This window comes from Lentinus tigrinus, assembly GCF_003813185.1.
Source record: "Lentinus tigrinus ALCF2SS1-7 unplaced genomic scaffold L226scaffold_18, whole genome shotgun sequence".
NCBI classification, from domain to species: Eukaryota; Fungi; Basidiomycota; class Agaricomycetes; order Polyporales; family Polyporaceae; genus Lentinus; species Lentinus tigrinus.
In genome coordinates, this window is record NW_027137927.1 from 427,409 (window position 1) to 444,152 (window position 16,744).

The 16,744-nt window shown below is 58.1% G+C and overlaps 8 protein-coding genes across 8 annotated transcripts; 5 read left to right on the forward strand and 3 right to left on the reverse strand.

Annotated features, from left to right (window-relative positions):
* Window positions 1–279: 279 nt before the first annotated feature.
* Window positions 280–1,506, forward strand: L226DRAFT_109464 (uncharacterized protein). Its single transcript, XM_067672112.1, has 3 exons — window positions 280–882; window positions 939–1,122; window positions 1,182–1,506. Exons 1-3 carry the CDS (start codon window positions 446–448, stop codon window positions 1,272–1,274), a joined length of 714 nt encoding a protein of 237 aa, XP_067533956.1. The 5' UTR covers window positions 280–445; the 3' UTR covers window positions 1,275–1,506.
* On the forward strand, window positions 1,427–3,427 carry L226DRAFT_524171 (aspartic peptidase A1; the record flags this gene model as incomplete). The annotated part of the gene is made up of 11 exons (XM_067678868.1): window positions 1,427–1,711; window positions 1,767–1,794; window positions 1,854–1,951; window positions 2,024–2,054; window positions 2,113–2,224; window positions 2,280–2,344; window positions 2,385–2,571; window positions 2,674–2,810; window positions 2,887–3,005; window positions 3,068–3,106; window positions 3,230–3,427. The coding sequence occupies 11 exons, from the start codon at window positions 1,427–1,429 to the stop codon at window positions 3,425–3,427; spliced, it is 1,299 nt and encodes a 432-aa protein (XP_067533957.1).
* Window positions 3,428–4,125: 698 nt separating this feature from the next.
* L226DRAFT_584646 (CRAL/TRIO domain-containing protein) lies at window positions 4,126–5,592 on the forward strand (the record flags this gene model as incomplete). Its single annotated transcript, XM_067685567.1, has 5 exons — window positions 4,126–4,254; window positions 4,318–4,682; window positions 4,741–4,817; window positions 4,874–4,971; window positions 5,027–5,592. The coding sequence occupies 5 exons, from the start codon at window positions 4,126–4,128 to the stop codon at window positions 5,222–5,224; spliced, it is 867 nt and encodes a 288-aa protein (XP_067533958.1). The 3' UTR covers window positions 5,225–5,592.
* L226DRAFT_510849 (histone H3) lies at window positions 5,383–6,268 on the reverse strand (the record flags this gene model as incomplete). Its single annotated transcript, XM_067678275.1, has 4 exons — window positions 5,383–5,705; window positions 5,768–5,902; window positions 5,958–6,107; window positions 6,149–6,268. The coding sequence occupies 4 exons, from the start codon at window positions 6,266–6,268 to the stop codon at window positions 5,670–5,672; spliced, it is 441 nt and encodes a 146-aa protein (XP_067533959.1). The 3' UTR covers window positions 5,383–5,669.
* Window positions 6,269–6,557: 289 nt separating this feature from the next.
* L226DRAFT_536505 (histone-fold-containing protein) lies at window positions 6,558–7,427 on the forward strand. The gene is made up of 4 exons (XM_067681134.1): window positions 6,558–6,712; window positions 6,777–6,834; window positions 7,031–7,140; window positions 7,200–7,427. The coding sequence occupies exons 1-4, from the start codon at window positions 6,686–6,688 to the stop codon at window positions 7,314–7,316; spliced, it is 312 nt and encodes a 103-aa protein (XP_067533960.1). The 5' UTR covers window positions 6,558–6,685; the 3' UTR covers window positions 7,317–7,427.
* Window positions 7,428–7,893: 466 nt separating this feature from the next.
* On the forward strand, window positions 7,894–9,844 carry L226DRAFT_109742 (uncharacterized protein). Its single transcript, XM_067672114.1, has 5 exons — window positions 7,894–7,920; window positions 7,982–9,056; window positions 9,129–9,365; window positions 9,423–9,576; window positions 9,633–9,844. Exons 2-4 carry the CDS (start codon window positions 8,115–8,117, stop codon window positions 9,513–9,515), a joined length of 1,272 nt encoding a protein of 423 aa, XP_067533961.1. The 5' UTR covers window positions 7,894–7,920; window positions 7,982–8,114; the 3' UTR covers window positions 9,516–9,576; window positions 9,633–9,844.
* Window positions 9,845–10,053: 209 nt separating this feature from the next.
* Window positions 10,054–13,800, reverse strand: L226DRAFT_536508 (GTPase activating protein). Its single transcript, XM_067681135.1, has 13 exons — window positions 13,006–13,800; window positions 12,864–12,917; window positions 12,683–12,798; window positions 12,488–12,629; window positions 12,193–12,432; window positions 12,014–12,142; window positions 11,832–11,955; window positions 11,642–11,778; window positions 11,325–11,574; window positions 11,016–11,156; window positions 10,847–10,952; window positions 10,625–10,763; window positions 10,054–10,549 (listed from the first exon to the last, which is right to left on the reverse strand). The coding sequence occupies exons 1-13, from the start codon at window positions 13,516–13,518 to the stop codon at window positions 10,487–10,489; spliced, it is 2,154 nt and encodes a 717-aa protein (XP_067533962.1). The 5' UTR covers window positions 13,519–13,800; the 3' UTR covers window positions 10,054–10,486.
* Window positions 13,801–14,302: 502 nt separating this feature from the next.
* On the reverse strand, window positions 14,303–16,151 carry L226DRAFT_510862 (ZIP zinc/iron transport family). The gene is made up of 5 exons (XM_067678276.1): window positions 15,814–16,151; window positions 15,679–15,762; window positions 15,106–15,610; window positions 14,819–15,054; window positions 14,303–14,761 (listed from the first exon to the last, which is right to left on the reverse strand). The coding sequence occupies exons 1-5, from the start codon at window positions 16,039–16,041 to the stop codon at window positions 14,636–14,638; spliced, it is 1,179 nt and encodes a 392-aa protein (XP_067533963.1). The 5' UTR covers window positions 16,042–16,151; the 3' UTR covers window positions 14,303–14,635.
* Between the last annotated feature and the right edge of the window lie 593 nt (window positions 16,152–16,744).

The window sequence follows — 16,744 nt, forward strand, 5'->3', positions numbered from 1 at the left end:
ATTCGCTCTGCTGCACTGTTTTGACCGGCCGGATGCGGAAGGGACTCGGACGCTCTTGGACGAGAGTTGCAGAGACCGGAATCGAACAGGCTGCGCTCATCAGACTATACATCTTTCAAGCTCACTCAGGGTCTATATCGGCACCGAAGACCTCCAGGATCTATGCTGATGAAGGTTTGCCTCGACCTCCCGGTCACGCCGCTGCTGACTTCACTTGCGATGCCTTCGAGAACCGACTTTCCCGGTCCGCCGCATGGATCTATGAGAACCATCCTCCCGTTACTACAACCTCATACCCTACTGCCCTTCGAACTTCTGGGTTGATCAACGCAACCTGAGGCCACGGACTGCTACGCGCGTTGCATGTCGCTCCATGTAGCCCTTGTTGTCCCTTCGTTCTCCAGCTTCACGGTGTCACCATCGCTGTTTGCATGAAATTGCCAGCATGCTATTTGGGTTATGCCCCTACCATCAGTACCCGCGGTGCTCAGCGTGGTCCAGCTTCGATCCGCTGCTGCGCACCACATTCGCTTCCCTGGCCCTGATTCTGCTCCGCGATACACCATACGAAGTTGCGGTGGTATTCCTCATCCTGCAGTTGGACCATCGCGTCGAATGGTTCTTTCCCCAGGTCATCAGTCGTCATCTTTTCGCCTCCCGCGTCCTTCGGTGGACAATACAGCATTCCGACTCGCCCTCGCGGATGTCGCCATCGGCCGTCGCCCTCTGTACGACAGCGTCAGTTGTTGGGAGAATGGCGTCGGCGTCGCGCCCTTCTGATGTTATGAGCATTGTAAGGCACCTCGCACTTCTTTTCGGACGCTGTGGGTATGTGCGACTCCCACGTGTCGGTGTTATTCTTATTCCTCTCCTTTTCCCTAGGTAAGAGCACATGCTTCTGTCAACTGCTTATGCCCGCTGACCGCTGGCATGCTCAGGACCCCGGACCCTTCTGCTTCCTCGCGCGCTGGCCTGCCACATGTGGTAGTGAACGCCCATATGCCGTCAACAAGAGGCGTGAGACGCCAGATATCTATGGCGGATGGGAAGAGAGAAAAGCTCTCCCAGCATCAACCCAAGGCATCCTTGACCGTCGACGGACGTTGTGAGGGTGAAGCCTGTGTATGTTCTGACCGCCGTATGTCTTCTCATCCTCTTCATTTGACAAGCTTTCTTGACAGATGTACTCTCGGGGTCCCATCCGGGCTTCTCTTACGGAACCTTCCCTGTCCGCCGAGTACATCGCTGATCAACGGTTTGTTCGAACATACTAGCCGGGAAGCCCGTATACTATTACTATCGCTATCGTGTTCATTTATGACTTTTGGCATCCTCGGTATATAAAGACCACTCCAGTCCGCGTAATGTCCTCGTCGGGCTCCCGCTCAGACATCCCCTGCTCCCCACTCTCCCCTTCTTCTTGGCGATGTCTCGCGGCTTCTCCTCGACGTTCCTCTCGCTGCTGCTCGCACTCAGCCTCGCGCTCGCTGTCACCGCGACGCCGATCGTTCAAGTGCGGGACAACTTCGTGCGCCTGCCCCTCGCGAAGAAGTTCAACCTCACGGGGACGCACACCCTGCTCGCGCGTGACCAGGCGCGCGTCAAGCATCTGAATGCTCTTGCGAAGGCACGCCTTGCGGGCACTCCTCTGTCCTCGGACGCGGTCATCGGCGTCCCCGTAGACAACCAGGCCGTGTCGTACATTGCCACCGTTCGTGTCCCTTAAAGACCGGTTCACGGCGGGTATACTGATCGGTGTGTGCTAGGTCGGCGTTGGCAACCCGGCAACCCAATGTCAGGATGCATACTTGGGTTTGGGAACACTCGTCTGATCACCTGCTCGTCTTTCTTAGATGATCTCATCGTTGACACCGGCAGTTCCAACACCTGGGTCGGTGCCAGTCGGACCTTTGTACAGACGTCGACCACTCGGCAGACTCGTGACCGTGTGGTGAGCATATGCGTTTCAACAACTTCTCTGTCCTTGATGTATCCGAGCCTGACCGGACATGATATAATGTAGTCTGTCACTTATGGCTCAGGAGACTTCTCCGGTGGGTGCTGCGTTACATCCTACATAACGTTCCCAGCACGCTCACACCATGCGTTAAGGCACCGAGTTCACTGACACGGTGTCTCTTGGGAACGGTCTTACGGTAACTGGCCAGTCTATTGGGGCCGCCACGGAATCGGAGGGCTTCGATGGCGTTGACGGTATCCTTGGGTGCGCTCTCACTTCGCTCATCTCCGCTCCACCGCCAGTCTCACCGTCCACGAAGTATTGGACCTGTAGACCTCACAGTCGGCACGCTCTCGCCTGACACGACCGCCACCATCCCAACCGGTGGGTATTTTCTGCATACTTCTCGCATGCTTCCCCGCAGTCCGCGGGAACCCCGCTGATGGAAAGCTTCCATTCCCAGTTACGGACAACCTCTTCGCTCAGGGAATCATCACGGACGACTTGGTCAGCGTCTCATTCGAGCCCACGAACACTGTTGAGATCGTGAACGGAGAGCTCACGTTCGGCGGCACTGACTCGAGCAAGTTCGTCGGCGCAATCACCTTCGCGTAAGTCGTAGATCCTCATCTTATGACATTGAAAGCCATCGTGGCGTTTGCTGACGTCGCCTGCCATGTCCGTGCACGCGCCGTGTTGCCACTATCCCACAGACCCATCACGCGTACCTCTCCGGCATCTGAGTTCTGGGGCATCAACCAGTCAATCAGATTTGGCACTTCGACGTCGATCTTGTCCAACACGGCTGGTATTGTCGACACCGGCACCACGCTCACCCTTATTTCCACCGGTTCGCACCTTCCTGTTCTGCTGGTGAATATGGGGCGAGGGAAGCTGACTGCGGCATCCAATCCTTGGACGTGCAGATGCTCTGCGCAGGTACCAGCGTGCTACTGGTGCGGTGCTTGACAATGCGACGGGTCTTCTCCGCATCACCCCCACCCAATTCGCGAACCTGCAGAGTTTGTTCTTCACCATCAACGGGGTGCGCAGGCCTCTCACTGTCCGCCTTGACAGGCTCGATGATAGTTGCTAACCTCCTCACAGGTCACCTTCGAGTTCACTGCAAATGCTCAAGCCTGGCCTGTGCGTGTCCCTTCCTATCATGCCTTCCCCTCATGCCGAGCATTCTGCCACATTCGTTCCTTTGTATCTCTCATATTGTGTTATGATACGCCTGTACTGACGTGATACCCTCCCTGCACGCAGCGTGCACTGAACACGGCCATCGGCGGGAACACGAACAGCGTCTACCTCGTCGTCGGCTCGATTGGCACGCCCACCGGCGAGGGCTTGGACTTCATCAACGGCCAGACCTGGTTGGAGCGCTTCTACACGGTCTTCGACACTGGCAACAGTCGCATCGGTTTCGCGAACACACCCTTCACCACTGCCAACACGAACTGAGGGTGGTAGGATACTTGTGGCGGGAGTGGAAATCAGTATTTCTGTTGTTTAAAGTTGTATTGATTGGTTACCCAACTGTCCAACGTATATACCTGGTTTTTTGTGAAAACCACGATCGAGCTTACGTTGATTTGAAGTACAAGAGTAATCCTGGTTTTCGAGCCGGCGGCCGCAGTACTGGTGACGCCACAGCAACAATCTTATCTGATAAGCGGCCCATATGACGAGCCGGGATACCTTCACAAGTTAGGCGGCCCTCGACCTTCTCAGCTCAACTTCTCTCTACCGACCGCCCACAAAGCTTGACAGCGAACGACGACGAGCGATACCATGGCCAGCGAGAACACCGAACCCATCCCTATACCCCCGCCCACCGACGCGCCTGCGCCCGCCACCGCCCCCACGCCCGCCGAGCCCACGACCGCCGCCACAGTGTCCGCTCCCACCGAGGCAGCCCCCGCGCCCGAGCCTGAGGCGACTCCCGCTCTCGCGGAGCCTACCCCGGCTCCCACAGCTCCTGCGGAACCGGCACCTGCGCCGGAGGTCACGCCTGCACCTGCAACTGCGCCTGTGAGCGAATCCAAGGCGGAAGGTGCGTGTTCAAACCGTATATAAGCGTCCACGCAGCGGGAATGTTCACAACCTTGTCCTGTCGTGTTGACGTTTGATCGCCGTCGCCGCCTGCATCCCTTGTCACAATGTACCATATCGCAGAGCCGCAGAATGCGGAGTCGTCCATCGTGAAGACGGAGGAAGGCGTCGAGCCGCAGAACGCGCTCACGGAGAAGTTCACAGAGGCGGAATGGAAGGCGGTAAAGGAGCTGCGCGTACGTGTTTGCGTATTTTTCATCTTCTTCGGTGCTTACAGTTCTCCCCATGGACACTGACAGGCTGAACTTCCGAGCATCTTCGCGAAGGCATACCCCGACAAGTCGCCCGCTCCGACCTCGATCACGCTCTGGGGCGTCGAGCTCTCAACGACTCCGAACGCCAAGGCGTCCGTGATCCTCGCCAAGTTCGCGCGCGCACGGAGCCTGAACGTGGCGCATGCGGCAGACATGCTCGTGTCCACACTGAAGTGGCGCGACGAGTTCAAGATCGACGAGATAATGCAGGAGAAGTTCGACCCGGAGGTGTTTGGGAAGCTGGGCGTCGTGCATGGGAAGGACAAGGAAGGCCACCCGGTCACATACAATCTGTATGGCGCGGTGAAGGACATGAACGCCGTGTTTGGGGACGTGCAGAAGTTCCTTAGGTGCGTCGATGTCATTGTCCGAGATGTGGTGCGACACTAAGGAGGGACTGGGGCGAAGGTGGCGTGTGCAGTTCATGGAGCAGAGCATTGAGCTGCTTGACTTTGAGACTGTGGACCAGATGGTGCAAGTGCATGGTGCGTGAATACTCTATGGGGCACCGCAGACATCTTACCTGTAAACGCCACGACAGACTACGAGGGCGTCAGCATGACACAGCGCGACGCGCACCAGAAGGCAGCGGCCAAGGAAGCGACCTCCATCTTCCAGAACCATTACCCCGAGTTCCTTGTACGTTTCTCATTTCCTGCTCGTTCGTTACAGCAAACTCACGCCCGCGTCTCAGTCACGGAAGTTCTTCATCAACGTCCCGACGCTCCTCACGTGGATCTTCTGGCTCTTCAAACCTCTCATCTCGGCGGCGACGCTCGCGAAGATGTCCGTGGTTGGCACCGGCGCGAAGACGATCGGCGCGGAGCTCTCACAGATAATCCCTGTGAGCGAGCTGCCGAAGCGGTATGGCGGCGAGGCCGACGCCTTCTGAGCTCTGCGTATCGCGTTTGGTGCTAGACTGGGTTCGGATTCTTGCTATTTGGATGGTGATAGGTGAGGCGTGAGGCGTTAGGCCTCCCCTTTGCCTTGTTCTCTCTGCATACTCTACTCTTTACTTGGGCGTGAGTCGCCTCTCCATACGTGGTTGATGTCTATTTGTGTATAGCTACGTAGTAATACCCCGCCGCGAATGTGGCATACAGATGATCTCCCCACTCTCCTTGTTTTGGATTACGCTCGCTTGGATACACAATGGATATCGTTTAACGCGTCTGCCCTTGTACATCCATCGAAACGGCCTCGGACACCAGCGAGCCCATGCACACTGCAGTACACACGCCAACGGTGATGACAGCCAAAGAAATGATTACTAATGAACAATATAAATACACCCAGATACAAAGATACAGAGACAAGAAGGGAATACAGAACTGCACTCAAGTGCGCTCGCCACGCAACCGGCGAGCCAATGCCTATCAGCAAAGCCAGTAGTCAGCACAATGTTGAGCAATGAAGAACGTTGCGAAGGACTCACGAGGTCTTTCGGCTGGATGGTGACACGCTTAGCATGGATGGCAGCGAGGTTGGTGTCCTCGAAGAGCGAGACGAGATATGCCTCGGACGCCTCCTGGAGAGCCATGACCGCAGAGGACTGGAAACGGAGGTCCGTCTGTGTGCCCGTGTCAGACCACAATTCAAGATTGGAAGCAGCAATGGAGGCATACCTTGAAGTCCTGTGCGATCTCACGAACCAGCCGCTGGAAGGGGAGTTTGCGGATGAGGAGCTCGGTCGACTTCTGGTACCGACGAATCTCGCGGAGAGCGACGGTACCAGGCCGGAAACGATGGGGCTTCTTCACACCGCCTGTTGCGGCCTACAAATCCAACATACATCGTAAGTCCTGAGGACTTCGACGAGCAAGTGAGCAAGGTGACTTACAGCGGCAGTCTTGCGGGCCTGGGACTTGGCAGCGAGCTGCTTGCGGGGCGCCTTGCCACCGGTGGACTTGCGAGCGGTCTGCTTGGTTCGGGCCATTGCTTGTAATGTTTAGAAGGTGTTGGTTGGTGGAGTGTTTGGGTGGCAAAGGGCGGCAGAGGCGGAGTACGGTTGTGGGTGGAGGGGGAAGTAGCGGGGGCGCCCCCGATACTTATACCAGCGCGTAGCCGCCCAAGCGCGACGCGGCGAGTTGCATCACGTGCGCGCGTGGACGCGTTTAGCGCTGTTCAACAAAAATAAGGTTTATTACACGTGATGTAGCCACAGGCGCGTCCGGGGGTTCCCCATATAAGCGGCCTCGGGGCTGCTGCTAGCCTCCATCTTCCGTCTCCCCTACCGCATCCGCCCGGGCAAACCACCTCTGCGCGCCCGCACCTGCTGCCCAAGTCTCTTCGACGATTCGTCGATAGCACAAGTTAACTTCCTTTATCTCTCCAACCAACCTACAACTTCAACATGTCTGGCCGTGGAAAGGGTGGCAAGGTACGTGCGCTTGCAACTATATGGATAGTTGGGACTTGAAGCTGATGACTCCTTCGCTTGATAGGGTCTAGGAAAGGGTGGTGCTAAGCGTCACCGCAAGATTCTTCGCGATAACATCCAGGGTGAGTCTTCGTATCTTGGGCACTTCCGGTGATGGCAGCTGTGAACGAGAGGGATGGTTGAGGGCACGTTAGCCTGTCGGTAGCTTGTGCAGTGTTTCAACACCGTAAGCGGACCCAGGGAGGTGCCGTCCATTGTCCTTATCGCCTGCCTCGTTCTCCAAGGGCATGTCCAACACGAGTTAACGTCCCCTTGCAGGTATCACAAAGCCCGCTATTCGCCGTCTCGCTCGTCGTGGTGGTGTGAAGCGTATCTCCGGCCTCATCTACGAGGAGACCCGTGGTGTCCTCAAGATCTTCCTCGAGAATGTGAGTCGTCCGCGAGCCGGCACCGTCTGTCAGATTGACTCAATGCCTGTTGTATTTAGGTCATCCGGGACAGTGTCACGTACACTGAGCACGCTAAGCGGAAAACGGTGACGGCACTCGACGTCGTCTACGCCCTGAAGCGTTCCGGCCGCACATTGTACGGTTTCGGTGCATGAGGGATGTCTCGTGGTGTATATATGTTTCGGCTTTTCCTCGGTGTATTATTATTTAGTGTATAACAGGAAGACGCATAATCGCCCGTCCCTGAGTGCGCGTGATTGGCAAGTGAATAATTTCGGAGTGGACTGGTTCTCGAGTGATTGCCACTCAGTCGCAGCTGTGTCTCTTCGCGCCCGCTTCTGTCTCCCGTTGCTGGGTCCGTGCTCCCTACCATGTCTTCCCGTCGTTGTGGACCTGCCTGTCTGGACTCTGCATGGCATGTGCGTTGTCTCGACTGTCTGAGCAGACCATGCTTCCGATCGGACAGCCGACCGCTGTATGGGTGCTTGTGAATAAGGCTGATACAGCGAGGGGTGCGTCTGCGATTGCGCGGGGCGTACGGTGATTTCTCTGCGATTCCCTCGTCGCGACATATCGCCCCAGTCCGTTATACTTGCACCCTGCCTCGCCTTGGGAACCTACCAGGCCCCCGCACCCGGCAATTTTCCGCTATAGAGCCCTCCCTCTCCTTCGGGCAAACTCCCTGCTCCCACCAGCCACCACCTCCTTCCCTGCGATCCCTTTGCGCACTCCCGCAATCCCGCCATCCCACAGGTCCTGGTGAGCCGAGACGCCGTTTTTCCCCGTCTTTCCTCAGCCTTTGCTCAGCCCACGCCTTTAGCCTCGCGCTTCCTCGCCCTGCCGCCCCGGTTCCTCCTCTTCGCACCCTTCCTCCTCCTCCCTCCCAACCGCTGCCGCCCGACCATCTCATCATCTGGCGCAGTCATCGCCGCTCCATCCCTCGCGATACAACTATGACGACAATGGGGGGTGTACAGCTGCCGAACGAGACCCTCCATGCCATCTTCGAGAACCTCTCCGCGCCCTCTCTCGCCGTCGTAGTGCGGACATGCCACCACTTCCGCCTCATCGCAGAGCGCATCCTCTACACATCCATCGTCATCTGCGAGACCCTTCCGCCCTTCTCTCACGGACCAGCCTTCAATATTTACTCCGCCACTTGCGCGAGTACCATCCTCGCGCGCCCGCATCTCTCAGACGTCGTTCGCAAGCTCTCCATCCGATGGCATACAGACCCCGGGCCCAGAGTTGGGTACCTCCCCCTAGCCACCCCCGTGCTTGAGATCCTCAACCGCGCCCTCCGGACTCTCCAGCACCTCGAGCAGCTTGAGCTCGCACTCGGCCTCATCGGCGCCCCGCTCGACGAGCGGGTACTCCTCGACGGATGCCATCTTCCCGCCCTGCGTGGCTTCTCATTCAGTGGACTTGGGCGGGGCACGCTCTCGCCAAAGGTGTATGCTGCCCCGAGCACCAGCACGGCAATATCGAGGTTCCTCTCTGGCGCACCCGCGGTTTCGCATCTGCGCCTGCTCGACTGCTATGATGCGCTCGAGCTGCCGGCGGACGCGCTCCCTGCGCTGCACGACTTCCGCGGGAGTGCGATCGCGGCGTCGAGCGTGCTCCCTGGGCGGCCGGTCTCCCTCCTGGGCCTTGTAGGGCACGAGTTCATCACCGAGAGGGATCTGCAGAGGATTGCGATGAGCAGCGTGCCCATCCGCTGGCTCGACCTCAGCATGATGAGCGTCACCCCGATCCTCCTCCGCGACATCTCGCGGCACCTCCCCGCCGTCGAGGTCATGAAGGTCAAGCTCGCGCTGCGGCACACACTGCACCACGCGCTCTCCGGCATCGTAAGTCCCTCCCCTCCTCTCTTCTCTCTTCTTTTCTTCCAAAGCGTCAGTCCCTCATTGCTTCCGTTGCGTCCGCGCCGGGTCCCGATGTCTGTCGTCTGCGCCTAACGCACACAGAGCCTCCTCGCGGGCCTCTCGCCTGTCCTCGGCGCCTTCACCGCGCTGCACCAGCTCGACCTCTCCCCGACCTCCGTCGACGGCGTCGGCCGCGGGAACGCGCTCGAGGAGTCCGCGCTCTGCACGACATGGGCGCGCGCGTGCCCCGCCCTCCGCCACGTCGTCTTCCCCTCCCGCACCGAGTGGCGCCGCGACAGCGACAACGCGGACGTGTGGGTCCCTGCGGCGGGCGCGACGGTATGGACTCGATACTAGCTTGAGCGTGCGGCTCACCGTAGGGACGTGGCTCGGTAGGCTGCTGGCGGTGGCTATGGCAAGCACGAATGCGCCCGGAAGTGGGTGCCGTGGAGGGGCGGGGAGGGCTGTGCGAGTAGGAGCGGGGGTTGAGACTTAGGGAGAGGTTCGGAGAGGGGCGGACTTCCTCTGCTGTGGTTATCCACATATCATCGTGCGTACCCTCACCCTCTCACACGCTCGCGCATGTCACTAACCATGCCCCCACAGATACAGGTACTCTATCATCCATACGTTGCACAAGCTCTTGCATGTCCGCATCGCTTCCACCGCAAGCTAATCAAGCCGACCTCGGAACGCTGCTCATCCGGACCCGGGACTTACTACACGCTGTACACTTTACATGGCACACACTGTATTTATGGCACGCCGCACGAATCGCACCACACCGTAGAACGCGCAACACAACACACAACATGGAATACATATGTAATGTGGCATGCAAAGGCATATTCTTAGCGTTGCCCCAGCCTGGGCTCACCCGCACTCAATTTCCGCCCTGCTGGAAGACTTGTGGGTCCTTAGTGTGGCCGCCGAGGTCTCCGCCGCTCGTGCTGCTGCTGCGGAAGCCTGAGAACGACGGTCGGTCTCAGTACGTGCTTGTCCTTGTTTCCATCCAGCTCGTCGCGGCGACACGAATGAGACATAGAACAACAGAGCCAAAACCAATAAGATAGTGTTGCGAGTACAGACAACGACGTGATCCGAATACAGTCTTCTTCAACAGGAGCGGAGCCTGCTCCTAGTCCGGTATACCAACAACGGGAGGGAGGGGTGTGTGGGGAGGAGGGGGGGGGTGAAGGAAGGGGAGGCATATACAAACGGTAAGTGGAGATAGTCTGTAAGAGATACATGCAGATATGGGGGTATAAACATAACCGATGCATATAAACATGGGCGCGGGGTAGCTTGTAGGATACTAGTCTGGTGGTTGAGAAATTCTGCACGATAACGGAGGAGCTGTTGCATCAAGAAGGGGCGAGCTGCAAGAAGGTGCGGTCGACAAGAAAGATGGTGTACCAAGATGGATGCGGTGCGCGCAGAGCGAAGAGTGGTGCGTGCGCTCACGCCTCTTCGCCCTCGTCGACGAATATGTCGGTGTAGTGTTCGAGAATAGTCTCTACCGCCTGCACAGCGCACGAGCACGCCATTCAATATAGTCAGCGAAGAACCCCCAGCGCAGCCCCGATGTTTCTACGGACCTTGTTCTGGAGTGAGGCGTCCGCCATGCCGTTTATCGCACCATTCAGGCCCGGCTGGCCCTGCCCAAACAGGGTTGGGCCGAACACGATCGCGAGGTTCTGCACGGACATCTGGTTCTGCGCCTCGTGTTGCACGACTCTATTGGCGGAGTGTGAGTCAGCGTCAGCACCAGTCGGACCTCGTCCTCCGGGCGGTCACAAATAGGGGAAGAGTTGACGAACTTGTGCAGATGACCCATGAGATACTTGAGCGTAGAGTAGTTGGGATCCGGCAGCGCATTGACACGCTCGTGCAACCGGATGTGCCGTGCCCGCTCGTTCTCGTTCCCTGGGAGAGACATACCCAAGTCAGCCAAACGCGGATGGTCAGAGGATGGGACTGGCAACTCACTAGCAGCCTCCATGAAGTCTTGGTGCTGAACAGATGTGAATAGCGGGTCCGGGAGCTCACGGAGCCAGAGCTTGAGGACACTCGTGACGTTGCTGATATCGGAGCACCACTCGTCCGCATCAAGATTCACCGACTCCAAGTCTGCAGGATTGTATTAGAGAAGTCATCGGCCAAGGCGACCAGGGGAATCGTGCGGGTAACTCGGGCAAAGGCACAGGGATGTGAGGCGTCCTCCGCATGTCCTCGGATCCAGGGACCGCTGAATGACCACACGCGACGTTCCGGGCACCCGCGGATCAAACGACGTACCTCGATCTAGCCGCTCCTTCAACTTCATCACCTTACTGTGCGTACCGCCAATCCGGTAGATGCCCTGCTGGTCCAGGCCGTACTTTTCGATAGCCTCACAACACTTGACGACAATTGGAGGCACGTCGACGTCGTCACGCGCCATCTGGTCTGCAAGGTGGACGCCAAACGTCGGCCGGCCCTTGTCGAGGTACGCATGTGCGAGGCTCGGCGAGCTTCCTGGGTGGTGGATTGCGGGGATGGGAGGGAGCTATGGACGCGGGAACACCGGCGATGGTCAGTGGCATCCACTGTATAGTGAAGCGGGGAAGACGTACGAAGCCCTCGTCCTGAGGTCCATTACGTCGCGGTCCACGAGCGTTCTGGCCTCCGTGAGCATACACATACGCCTGCATCCACACTTTGAAGTCCGACCGGTTATCAATAGACTCCATTGTGGCCTTTAGACCCAGAACTGCCCAAGGGACATATGAGCGATGCAGACACAGAACATACCAATCTACGTACCACTGTCATCCTGTGGCTGCAGGATGGTAGCCTCGCTGTGGACGATGCTCTCGCACAGGAATGCGTAACGCGATAGGTGGTACTGAGTACCGAGATCAATCTCGTCCACACATTCCTTCAATGCCTGCACGGAAGAAGCACGTTGGAATACGTCAGACAGGCACCAAATTCTCGACGCGCACCCGCAAGATTCTCGGTAGCTGGAAGTTAAAGTATTCTTGTCGTATAGTTTGCGTCTCAGTGACCGCCTTTCTGTACGCGTCCGACGCGTTGGACATGCGCGCTCGGATATCGTCCTCTTGCCGTTGGATCTGCACCCGGTGAGTAATTGCTGCTGAGCACGTGGTGGGGGCAGACGTACGTTCTGAGGGTTCCGCCCCTTGAGCAGCATGCCGCCCTTCGCAACAGCCTTGCCAATGACCCTCTTTCCGTTCACCGGCGACCGGCTCTGCATGGCGCTGTCCTTCAGAGGCTCGCCCTCTTTCTGTAGCAATAACCGTTCGAGCTCCTCCGCAGTCATGTCGAAGCGCGTCTTCGCCTTTTCTGTCGCTGACTCTGACTCTTGCAGAGAGCGCTCGTACCGCGTGGCCAAGTCTTTCGTCTGCAAGGTCAATGAGGATGAGGGGCCATGGATATCAGCCACATGGATTTCTCACCGCTTTCCGGTTCTTGTCGACCTCCTTCACGAGGTTGTTCAATTCCTCGCTCATCTCATTCAAGCGCAGAGCGAACTTCGTTCTGCTCTCCGCCATGGCTTCATGTGTCCGCATCGCCGCGCCCCATGCGTTCACGAAGGATCTGCGCCAGTGTGAGGTACGACACGAGGGTTGTGATCGACGGGATGCACTCACCCTGCCTTCCCTTCGTGCTGAGCATACTCGGCAGAGGTCGACCGAGCAAGCTTCTGCAACCCCTTCCCATACTCATCCTCCAATCCGGCTCGCCTCTTCAGGAAAGCCGCTGCCTCCTACAGATGTTCGGCTATCAGACCGTATCCTGAACGGCAATGCCTACGAAGGGAACGAGACGCACCCTGCACGAGACCATACTCTGTTTGATCCTGTCCAGAAGTAAAGGTACCCCACACTATCACCACCGACACAGGAACATCCGAGCAACCGCGAACAGCGTCCGTCAGCGGGGGATCTGCACGCCCGAAGATCAAAACACTCACGTCCGTCTCGCACAGCGTCCGCAGGATGTTCTCGTCAAAGCTCGGCTCGACCAGCGTCGCCATCTCCGCCGTGCTCGTCGCCGCCGCCGCCTCCTCCCCGTCGCCCACACTCAGCGTCGCACTCGCCGCGCCCTCCGACTCGACGCTCACCCGCGGCGGTGCCCCCGCATATCCGTGTCCCAGCTCGCTCTGCGTCGCCGCGCCGGGCATCGCGCTGTCCCTCCACCGTCCTCCGCTGCCCGATCCCGAGCCGGCGTTCGCAAACTGCGGCCGGCTGGCGCTCTCGGTGCTCGAGCGGCGCTGCGGAGAGGGCGACTTGGCCTTGGTCTTTGTGGGGGTCGGGGGCGCGCCGTTCGGACCTAGGCGGTCGAGCGACTCGGTGGAGGGGACGTAGTGCTGCACGGTGTGTGGGATGCGAGGGTAGCTGTGGCCATGGCGGGACGAGTGGCCGACGTCGGACCCGTCGTGGTCGCCATTATCGTACGAGGAGCGTGGGTATCCGTCTTCGCTCATGTCCGTCGTTAGCTGCTCGACGCTCCGATGTCCTGTTCGGTGGGTCACGGGTGGTGGAAGTCCTGGGCGTGTAGTAGTGCCTTGCGGTGGTGGTTCCTTCCCAAGCTGGGAGTCGACGAGGCTTCTCTTCGTCGCTAGGTCGTTGGTCGTTCTCGGGGGGCTAGGTCGTGTGGTTGTCAAAGCAAGTATTGAGGACGGTTGTCGGCGCCGTCGTCAAGAGCGGCGGGAAAAGGGCGGAGGTGGTATGCACGGAAGAGGGTGGCCAGGTCCACAAGCGGCGGGAGACCTTGCAGATCTGCTGATGTAAGCAGGCGTAAGTATTCGCGTACGAGCGTGTCTCGCCTTTTACGGACAACGTGGTTACCAGTCTTCAGATATCAAGACACCATCTGTCCGCTTACCTCGCTTCTGTGTTAATTGGCTTCGCTATAAGTCGAAGCGTGGAGAAGGTTGAACTCAAGTCGACCGCGTTCGCCATATGCTACAACTAAAAATCAATTGAGTCTGCCTGAGGTACTTGTCAACACAGCAAATCCTCAGGCCAGTGTTCGTAGCTATTTATGCACGATCACATCATGGTCCAACGGTCATCCAACATGCAGTTCACGATCTACATAGGTGACCGAAGATGCCAAGTACTGGTCGGACTGGTTCGCCCAGCGCGGTGTGAGTCTCGATGACTCCGATGACAGTCAGGCAGACATGCTGAGACAGCTCACGGCGAAACAGCTGGTTCTGGACAGTAACGATAGCTGCCCGTTCACTGAATCCGACCCCTCTGATTGTGTGCAACTATTAGTATATTGGGATCAAGACAACAACAACAACGGCTTAGGATCGTACACGCCCCAGGACAGCTCGTTCTAGTATGTCCGTATGTATGCAACCCGGACGGTCCATGTGCAGATGTGCAGAAACTCGATGTGTGACGTAAGTAATAAAGATAATCGTGTCAGTGCGTGGTGCGTGGTATGCGAAGGTTCGGTATTAGGATAGCAGAGCGTAAATCAGCGGGCACAACAGGGCTCAGCGATGGGTACGATGGAGCACGGGCGAGTACATGTCGGCTCGACCGAAGCGGGGGAATTGCAGAACGAAGCAACGCGGCGATCCCCGTTCACGCCCAACGGCCCAACAACGCCATGAGCCCCGCACCAAGTATCATGCACCCGAGCGCGTACGCAAGCTTCTTGTTCGACCCGCTGAGCATGTCCGAGTTGAAGAGGAACTCGTGTGCCATGAGCTGGACGACGGAAGACCGTCAGCGGACAACAGACATGTGATGCAGACAGACGCGTACCTCGACCAGCCCAGTGTAGAGTAGGATACCGCTACTGAACGCATCAAGAATACCGCTGACGATGCTCGCGGTGGTGCTGTCAGGGTTGTACGTCTCCCGCACACCCAGCCCGACGGCGATGCCAATGGGCGTTGTGATGCCGAAGAGGACAGCACCGAGAACGGGGATGTAGTTGTACTTCTGCGGGAGGCGCACGAACGCTAACCGCGAACCTACTCCGAGACCCTCGAACGTCTCTGTGGAGTATGTCAATTCGGAAACTAACAAAATATGTAACAGAGACTCACGATGGAAGACAATGACAACGAACAGCACTCTGAACTCCTCGTTCACAGCAAGCGTGAGCCCGACGAGGATACTATGAAGGAGCACGCCGAACTCGAGGATCGCGATACCGATGACCTGCGCCGCCGGGGAGTCGCCGACCGCATGCGGATGGTGATGATGGGCATGTGCACGAGCGGCCTCAACGTCAGAGTGCGCGTGGGGGAAGGTCTGCTGGTGTTCATGCTCTTGAGAGTGGGAGTGGGAGTGGGAGTGGGTGCTCTCGATGTCCCGGCTCTTCTCCCGGTTCAGCGAACCATCGGAGATGTCGTTCCGAGAGAGGGCAGCGTTCGCCTGAGTGATCTGGTCGGTCTCCGGGCCGTGGGCGGCGAGCGAGGCCAGCCCGTGCCCGTGTGCGTCGTGTGCGAGCCCGAGACGTTCGAGGCGTGCGGTGCCCCAACGGAAGGCGACAAGCTCGACGATGAAGATGAGAAAGATGCTGATCAAACAGATACCGAGGGCGTAGGGCTGATGATGGCGTAATTGCCTCACGGTCAGTGGGCGCTCGTAGAAACCCGTAGAAGGTGGGTACGCACGTATTCTTGCCATCCAGGAGCGAGGCAGGGAGAGCTGAGCTCTTCAATGGCAGGGTCAAGCAGATGGATGAGCGAGGTTGCGATCTATGAGCAGCATATGAATAGATGAGAGAGGGAAGAAAGGGTGCCACGCACGATAACACCGCTGCCAAAGTACTTGGCCGTCTCGAACACAGGCTGGGGCACACGCTTGCTCAGCCATTTCGTCCTCCGGGTGAGCACAGGGAAGAGTGCGCCTGCGAGAGAGCCGACGAGGATGATGAAGATCGAAGCGATCCTGAGTTTGGTGTCGGTGCGGGCGCCGCCGCCGGAGCCGCAGTTCACGTCGTCGTCGCGAGCTAGAAGACGGGGGTGGTGTAGCATTTTGGATGAGAAGGTGCCGGGGGAAATGCCAGCGAATTGAGGCGATATATATCGCGGTAGAAGGGGGAGGAGGAGAGGAGGTTATGGACAGTCGATGGACAAGTCTGGAGAGAGAGGGAGGAGGAGGCGCTGTGCCATCACTTGTGGCACGCCATTTGCGACCGCGACCGGGGAGGTACCCCTCAGCAACCCGCGCGACCTCATTGGCTCCTCAACCCCGGGATATGCCGGGGGTACCCTCCAGGTCAGCGCCTATCGAGTGCCTAGAGGCAATTATGCGTTCATCTGCAATGCCAACTGTCAGAGTCCTCGCCATGCTTGATGCTGCACTTGCGGTGGTTAATTGGGCTCAACTTCAGTCAGGAGCAAGGCTTTTGACGATATCAATGTGAAGCTCTGGCATGCCCCTATATGCAGCTGCATCTCCCAAGGACCTCGCCGACTACTGCTACAACCCCATGCCTATGCCGGGCTATAGTGCGGCTCGATTATCTAGCCAGCTGTTCAGTAAGGTACCTGTGCTATGACAAGATGGGTTCTTTGGCTCTGTTGCTATCCTCCCCTCTGACTGCGATGGTCCCCGATATTGTCACTTCGCGTGGGTGTGCGTTCACTCGGACGCCGCATTATCGCACTGGTACACGCTGACAGTCGGGCGCGGCACGATTGGTTCCTGAGATGTGATACTAAATGGTGCATGGCT

Excerpts from the sequence above, each read along its gene's own strand:
- L226DRAFT_109464 (XM_067672112.1), top strand. The coding sequence starts at position 446 with ATGCTATTTGGGTTATGCCCCTACCATCAGTACCCGCGGTGCTCAGCG. Across the intron at positions 883-938 it reads ATTCCTCTCCTTTTCCCTAG|GACCCCGGACCCTTCTGCTT; the intron begins GTAAGAGCACAT and ends TGGCATGCTCAG. Across the intron at positions 1,123-1,181 it reads GTTGTGAGGGTGAAGCCTGT|ATGTACTCTCGGGGTCCCAT; the intron begins GTATGTTCTGAC and ends CTTTCTTGACAG.
- L226DRAFT_510862 (XM_067678276.1), bottom strand. The coding sequence starts at position 16,041 with ATGCTACACCACCCCCGTCTTCTAGCTCGCGACGACGACGTGAACTGC. Across the intron at positions 15,763-15,813 it reads ACTTTGGCAGCGGTGTTATC|ATCGCAACCTCGCTCATCCA; the intron begins GTGCGTGGCACC and ends TGCTGCTCATAG. Across the intron at positions 14,762-14,818 it reads TCTACACTGGGCTGGTCGAG|CTCATGGCACACGAGTTCCT; the intron begins GTACGCGTCTGT and ends TCCGTCGTCCAG.
- L226DRAFT_536505 (XM_067681134.1), top strand. The coding sequence starts at position 6,686 with ATGTCTGGCCGTGGAAAGGGTGGCAAG. Across the intron at positions 6,835-7,030 it reads TCTTCGCGATAACATCCAGG|GTATCACAAAGCCCGCTATT; the intron begins GTGAGTCTTCGT and ends GTCCCCTTGCAG. Across the intron at positions 7,141-7,199 it reads TCAAGATCTTCCTCGAGAAT|GTCATCCGGGACAGTGTCAC; the intron begins GTGAGTCGTCCG and ends TGTTGTATTTAG.
- L226DRAFT_536508 (XM_067681135.1), bottom strand. The coding sequence starts at position 13,518 with ATGAGCGAAGACGGATACCCACGCTCCTCGTACGATAATGGCGACCAC. Across the intron at positions 12,143-12,192 it reads AGGGGCGGAACCCTCAGAAC|ATCCAACGGCAAGAGGACGA; the intron begins GTACGTCTGCCC and ends CACCGGGTGCAG. Across the intron at positions 11,779-11,831 it reads GCAGCCACAGGATGACAGTG|TTCTGGGTCTAAAGGCCACA; the intron begins GTACGTAGATTG and ends TCCCTTGGGCAG.
- L226DRAFT_109742 (XM_067672114.1), top strand. The coding sequence starts at position 8,115 with ATGACGACAATGGGGGGTGTACAGCTGCCGAACGAGACCCTCCATGCC. Across the intron at positions 9,057-9,128 it reads CTCTTCTTTTCTTCCAAAGC|AGCCTCCTCGCGGGCCTCTC; the intron begins GTCAGTCCCTCA and ends TAACGCACACAG. Across the intron at positions 9,366-9,422 it reads TCCCTGCGGCGGGCGCGACG|GCTGCTGGCGGTGGCTATGG; the intron begins GTATGGACTCGA and ends GTGGCTCGGTAG.